At 43.7% G+C, this 6,945-nt stretch overlaps 1 protein-coding gene across 5 annotated transcripts in view; it reads left to right on the forward strand.

Annotated features, from left to right (window-relative positions):
• ZFYVE28 (zinc finger FYVE-type containing 28) overlaps positions 1 to 6,422 on the forward strand; it is an 81,800-nt gene extending 75,378 nt beyond the window's left edge. For all 5 annotated transcript variants that reach the window (XM_075709104.1, XM_075709105.1, XM_075709106.1 and 2 more), the window contains 2 exons: positions 5,243 to 5,346; positions 6,281 to 6,422. In XM_075709104.1, coding sequence (XP_075565219.1) covers positions 5,243 to 5,346; positions 6,281 to 6,412 — 236 coding nt within the window. In that variant the 3' untranslated portion in view covers positions 6,413 to 6,422. The remainder of the gene's footprint in view (positions 1 to 5,242; positions 5,347 to 6,280) is intronic.
• Positions 6,423 to 6,945: the final 523 nt, after the last annotated feature.

The raw sequence follows: 6,945 nt of genomic DNA on the forward strand, positions 1-6,945 counted from the left end.
ACAGAATGGACACAGGACATCATCGTTCAAGGTCGTGTGGAATCAGGCAGAGCAGAGTCTCAAGCCCAAGTCTGCAGAGCTCCATGCTTTGGTGAAAGCTTTGTAGATTTTCACAAAAACTGTATCCTAAGAAAGCTGTTTGACAGGAGCTGTCCTTGAAGCTAATAAGTCTGTACCTCTGTTTTCTCCCTCACCCCTGAAATTTTCATCAAGTAATATTGTTGAAGCAAAAAATGTATTTTTAATGAGAAATTTCAAGCCAGCTGTAATCAACACTGAATCTACTGAGCAAGGGTAAACATTACTTTGGTACAACTGCCTCCTAGGAATCTTAGATAAAAGTCAGAGATGGCCCAGAGTGACGTGTGGAAAATTGTGTGATAAGGGACAAAAAGGTTCATCTTACTGTGGCAGTTGAAGTGAGGGATAAAGTCATGTCACCTTCGTTCTCTACTTTCCATACTTAAAACTGAGAATTTACAATTCCTGCTTTCATCAGAAAAGCTCCAGCAAGCCCATCTGACCTTTTTTGCAGCTGTGAGGGTAATGCACTTTGACGGCTGCAGTGGTTTAAGTTCCACAGGCTGCTGTAGGAACCGCCCTCTTAAGGTTCGTTTGGTAAAAGTAAAATCAGCGTTATGCACGATGCGCTCTAAAATCTAACACACGTCGATGCAGGAGGAACTTTCAGTTTGAGTTCTGCTTTAGGAATATTTGATAAAAACAAAAGATGCAGAAAGGGTCTTTTCTCCGAATTGTCTGCCCGTGATGCAAACACCACCACAAGCTCAGGGTTTAGTAGCTGCTGTTCAACACGGAGTCGTGCTGTGCACATTTTCTGGTTTGTTTTCTGTCAGAGTATAGATTTGCTAAATTAGGCCTTCTGCAAGCTCCAACAACTTTTGGGATTATTTCCCTCCCCCACCACCCGACCCAGTCCCTTGTGTCTCAGCACCACCGAAGGAACTTTCTGGTCTAATCTCGTTTGAATCACCACTGCTGGTGGGTCCGGGTCCAGGCTCTCTTCTCCTTGTGTTCTGCAACATGGAGATGTTCTCCTTGGTTTTCTAAGATTAGATGGGACTGCAGTAGATCTATTGCACATACGTAAGCAAAATGAGTTCACATGTGCCATTTGATAGTATTTACAGTGTCTGTGATTTTTATCATGATTGTGGTTTTCTTAAAGCTCCAGCGTCTTGGATTTATGAGAGATTTTTAACTTCTATAGAACAGAACTTTTTTAGCTAATGAAGTTGCAGAGGCATATAGGGGTGAATTCTAAAAGCTACAGCATAAAACGAATAAAAAACCTGTAAAATTTCATGATTTATGGGAGATCATAGTGCAAGATTTTTGAATAGTTAAGAGTTGGGAATACTGTTTCTCCTTTTTTAAATGTCTTTCAGCCTTTACAGTATTTAATTTTGTCTTGTGCCTTTTCCTTGTTTCTTATTTCTTTAAATACTTGTTTCTCTTCCTTTCTCTGCCTTTTTTTCTGTACATGCTTTTAATGTTCTAAAATTTAGTTCTGTAGTCTTTCTGCCTCATTAATCCCTTCCCTCCCTTCCTCCTCCTCTTTGATGTTTGTGCTGTGGTCTCCATCCGTTTCCCTACAGACTTATCTTAACTCTGGTTGTGTGATAAAGCAGTGGGCCAATTAGCCCACAAACAAGGTTTTCCCTCCATTCCTGGTACAAATCCCCTAAGAACAAGCAGCTAGTGCTTTAGAGACTAGATGTTTGCATTCGCTGCAGCATGCAGAGCTAATGGAGCAGCGTAGCCCATAGGAGGACTATAACATAAACCTGCGGGCGTGGAGCTGCTGCCCTGCTTCCAGCATGTCCAGGCTAATGCTGGGGGTTCAATTTGTATAACTCTGCTCCTCATATTGAAGCTTTATCCCCTCACGAGACGGCTCTTGAGAGAATATTTCAAAAGCCTGTTCTATAAGAAGCCTGATGACACAATCGTTCGAGTATGTAAGTCGGAAAGGCTGCTCCCCAACTTGGGCGAGATGAGGCACGTGAAGGGGACCTGGGCTGTTGATCCCATTGCCACTGGGGCTTGCACGGGCTCAGAGAGGCAGAGTCCTTCAGTGTGAGCACTTCGGCTCCAATCCAGGACTGCGCTCAATTTCTCAGCGAGTGCGTACTCCCGCAAGGAAGCCTCTGTGTTTGCGCTCAGCGTAAGGACTTTTTCAGTCACAACTGGAAGCAAAGGCATAGGGCTCATGGCCCGAAGTTTCTTATTTCAAACGTTATTTCAGGACTGCATCACTGTATGATTTTGGGCAAGACATTTCTCTCCTGATTTCTTCCCGGACTTACTGACTGTAGCTGGGTGCTGAGGATTAAAGCAATTAATGTTTGTACAGCGTTTTGAATGTTAAAAGGCGTTACATAACGAAGTGTTACTATTTGGGGGTGTGCTGCAGTGCAGTTGAGCTCGGCGCGAGCATTGGGACGTTAGGAGGGCACTACCACCCTTTATCACCCATGCAATGGGCACGGGGCTGGCCCCATCGCCCTCTCGAAGGGCCCGGCTGCGGTTGAGTCACTGTCTGGGGGAAAATGTGCTCTTTAGCTCACTCTGCTGATGCGTTAAATGAGGGAATCGGCTGATACGACACCAACATGGAGGCAGAGACAGTCCCTCTAATTGGGAGAACATTCTGTAGAGAGGGTTATACTGTTTCTGTACATTGAGTACCACTAAGATGTGATTTATTTTTTATGCAATTATAAAAAAACTAGTTTGCAGATGCATCCATCTGGCAGTCAAGTAATTCTGTAACCTTGAACTACGGATTATATGACTATTAGGAGTTTATAAGGTCATTATTTATCAAAATAAATTTGCTGTTTCTCATGGGGGTTTTTTGCAGTTTTTCTTTAGCTCTGGAGACAATTAAATCCATACAAGGTCAACTAAAAAAAATAACTTTTTCAACATTGCACTTCAAGGGCAACAACAGGAAAAAAAAAATGAACAAAACAAAACCCAAATGGTAAACACCTGATGAGAAAGCTGCTTTCTGCCGATGAGGTCCAGAGTCTTTGTGGTGGGGTTGCATTAGCTTATGATGTGTCTGGACTAATAGTGATTTAAGGGAAGGAGTGATTATGGTACTAGCTGCTGCGGAAGTTGTAGTTCATATTGGCATGCTGCAGTACGTACAAAAAGGGCCTGTGTTTTGTGGCTTTTCTGTGAATATTAAAATTAAAAAAAAAATCATGAAAATGCAGTTGATAAAGCATCAGTAGTGAAGTTGGCATCTTACCAAACCTGCTTCTACCAGCTCTGTGTTCATTTGGGAGGGAGACCTGGTGGCACAGAGCTTGAATAACTTCCGAAATTTTGCTGTCTTTAAAATTAGTGAGAATCAATGGGATGGTTAAATCCCTGAAAACATAATCAAGGCTATGTAGTCTAATGGCAATTTTAAAACAGGAATATCATTATTGGCTCGGTTATTTTATTTGGAATATATGTGATAACCTCCGGGATGGAGAACATGCAGATGCTCCAAGGTCAGCAGGCTTGCCATGGTTTCAGGTCAGAGATTCCTGTGGAAGTGATACGAAGTTTTCAAAATCGACATCGCACTAGGAGTAAGTTTCACTGGGCAAGTTACGTGTAGTAGCTAGGGAGGTTGCAGAGAAGGAAAAGAGATGGAAAGGAAAATCCCTTGGTTTCATTGCTATTAATGCTTCGACTTAAGCTGGCAGTCCTGCATCTCCTTGCTGCCATAGGAAAGCCTGCTGCTGAAGTAGGATTTTGTAGCCTTATGTTCCCACAGAACTGTTCCCAGGGATGAGGTGAAGGCTGCTATGTGCAACCTCTTCTTTTTCACCACATCAGTCATTTCTCTGCACAGACTTTGGTTTTGGTTGCTGTCCCTATAGCTGTGACCTTTTCAGACAGGTTTGTTCATTAAATGAAAGATTGCTTCCTTAAACCAGTTTAACTTCCAAAATAATTTAGAGGAGCCCATAAAAGCTGAGTCAAGATTTGAAGTTCTCTTTATTAATCTGCTTTTTGAACATTTCCTGCATTGAATGCTGTATCCTTTTTACTTTTAATCTGACAAATGTTGCAATGTGATAAACACATGAAAACTGGTCACGGTTATGTTTGAACAATATAGTGGATTTTTCATGTAATTATCTTTCTGTCTGTAGCTGTAGCCCTCTTGACCTCTGCATTAACTGCACCGTATATTTTGTTGTTTGATAATATGCTCCTCAAGGCAGGGATCGTGCTTGTTGGGTTTATAAATCAGCAATTGCATGGCTTGCATACTGTAAATAATTCTCAGAGAGGAGCTGCATACAGGGAACCTGGGTAAATACATCCGGCAGTTCGTGTTCCCTGTGGCCGTGGATTCCTTCTGGGTAGAACTTGCTTTGCCCTTCATTAGATTTTTAACAACTTAATTAAGCAATCAGCTACATCATTTCTACGTTTGTAATTTTAGACTCTGAGGGTCATGTCAGCCTGTCACTAGCAGAAGCAGCTCAACAGAAGTCAGCCTAATACCTTCTGCTTTGCCAAAACCCAATCATTTCCCTGCTTGGCTTTTATGAGAAGTTAGAGAGCTCACAGGAGAAAGAAACAACTGAAACACGCTGTTAGGGATAATGGTTGAATTCTTTCTCTGCTAAGTCTTGCACACTTGATTTTGTGGTGTTGTAGTTACCGGTGACTTCCAGTAAGATTCCTAATAGCTTACAGACAGTAATCGGGCTCTGAGTTTATTATCTGTAGAGTTGCTTGCCTCATTGCAGAAAAGCAAGCAGCCTTTCTGTAGGGAGGGCTGGAGAGGCTGCGAATGATCTCAGCTCTAAGCTTGTTTTGATGGCTGGTTGCATTGACAAACACACCTGTGTTCCAGCTCTGCTTTAATAGTCTCTTGGCTTCAGACTTCTTATCTCCTTTTCCCTGCCACTTTCACTTGAATAGGATGGATTTCATTTTGAGTCCAGAGCTGCCGTGTGCTGTTTCAGCGCCTGCTGCGCTCTGCCCAGAGGTGGGCGCCTGGCAGAGAAGGGGTGAGCTGAGCCCTCTCAGGCATCCTGAACTCGCCCAGCTGCCTGTTCGCAGAGCACCTCGAGAAACTTGGATGAAAGCAGCTGCTGTTATATTTTATTCTCCCTACTCCCTTGAGGATCTGGTAACTGCATGTTTGTTTTTATTCCCTTTTGATTTATGTTCCCTTTTGTTGCTGTGTTTCTGACAGATCCTCCTGACTGGGTTCCAGATGAAGTCTGCAGCTACTGCACTGCGTGCAAGGCTCCTTTCACAGTCATTCGCAGGAAACACCACTGTCGGAGCTGTGGCAAGGTAATGACTCAGTCAAACATGTGAGAAACTCTCCGCCAAAGAGAACAGCAAATTTATGCATACCACAAACAGCTACACAGCAAAATGCGCACACTTGGCCAGGGTTTTCAAGTCACAAGTATTTTTGTATGTCTTGGCTGTCAACTGCTCAGCTTAAGTTTAGAAAGTGCCGGGGGAGGGGGCTGACTTTATACAGCAATAAGCATTTGTCTTTTAAAAAGCAGAACTCTCTGCTGAGATCCTGGAACAAACACCCCAAATCCAAAGTCACTCTGGACTACTGCTCTGAGCTTTAACGAGCCGCAGCAGCCTGCGCCGTGAGGGGTGGTGCACAGCTCGGCTGCGGGGACGGTGTGTCCCTTTGCTTGCTTTCTAAACCTTTGCAGGAGGACTGCGGTGTGCAGGGCTGCTGCTTTGCAAGTTTGTGGGGGAGGAAGAGGGAGTGAGGGAGAATAAAGCAGTCATGTGCCTTGGGAAGCCAGAAATCTGCAGTCTCATTTCACTTGCTGCTGCACAAGTTAAAAAGGAAGAGGGTAGAGCAGGTGGTTTTATTAACATCCTAGTGGACTTGCAGGAGTAGGAACTTTGGAGGTATTTGCAAATATATAGTCTTTCTTTAAAGCCAGTGGAGAGAGATGATGCTTTTTGTCTCTGGAGCTGCCTTCCCCTGTGACCTGCAGAGACAGACAGGCCTGCCTCAGCTAATGTCAGTGCTTGGGCACCCGTGTCAGAGAGGCTAAGCACGGTCAGATTAATTGGTCATTGGGCTATAAATTGCCTGCAGAGGGCTTTCACTTGCTGCGCTGAGGTAGGTTGGTGTTGCCGATTCACAAGAGCCCAGTGCCTACAGTCTTCTCTCCCCTCTCTTGAAATCAGTTTTGTCCCATCCAGTTCTTCAAAGGAGCTAAAGTGAAATCTCCCTTTTGTTTTTCAGATATTCTGTTCCCGCTGTTCCTCCCACTCTGCTCCGTTACCTCGTTATGGTCAGATGAAGCCTGTCCGTGTTTGCACTCACTGTTACATGTTCCATGTCACCCCTTTCTATAGTGACAGAGCTGGTATCTGACATATTAAACGACTGGTGTGTCTTCTGGAGTCTTACACGGACCGATATATTTGACCTAAGCCAAGAATTAACTTGAAAGAGGGACCCTGTGATGGCATGTAGGCTTCGACATCCATTATTATAAATTTTGTACAGACAGTTTTTATTGCATTTTACTAAGCTGCTAAAGGGAAGTATGAAGTGTCTGTAGCTGTGAGGCTACAGTACAGTCTTCCATAAACCTATAACATTAATGTTACGATGCCATATGCAGAACAAATGCACTGTGTGGAAGGAAATAGGGCTCAGAGAACTGAACAAGCATTGCGGCTTATCTTACATGCTAGGAACAGAGTAGCGTTAACTAGTCCATCCCAGCAAATCGATCCCAAAGCTCGGACACTTCTGTGCTCACTAGAATACCAGCATGGCTGTGGATGTCAGCGCTCTCCCTCCTGCTGCGGTTTAACTCTCCCATTACTAGATTTTCACTACCTATGCTAGGATTAATTAAAGCAAAACTATTTCAAATCCATATTTGATATTTACAAAGG

This window comes from Pelecanus crispus, chromosome 4 (genome assembly GCF_030463565.1).
Source record: "Pelecanus crispus isolate bPelCri1 chromosome 4, bPelCri1.pri, whole genome shotgun sequence".
NCBI classification, from domain to species: Eukaryota; Metazoa; Chordata; class Aves; order Pelecaniformes; family Pelecanidae; genus Pelecanus; species Pelecanus crispus.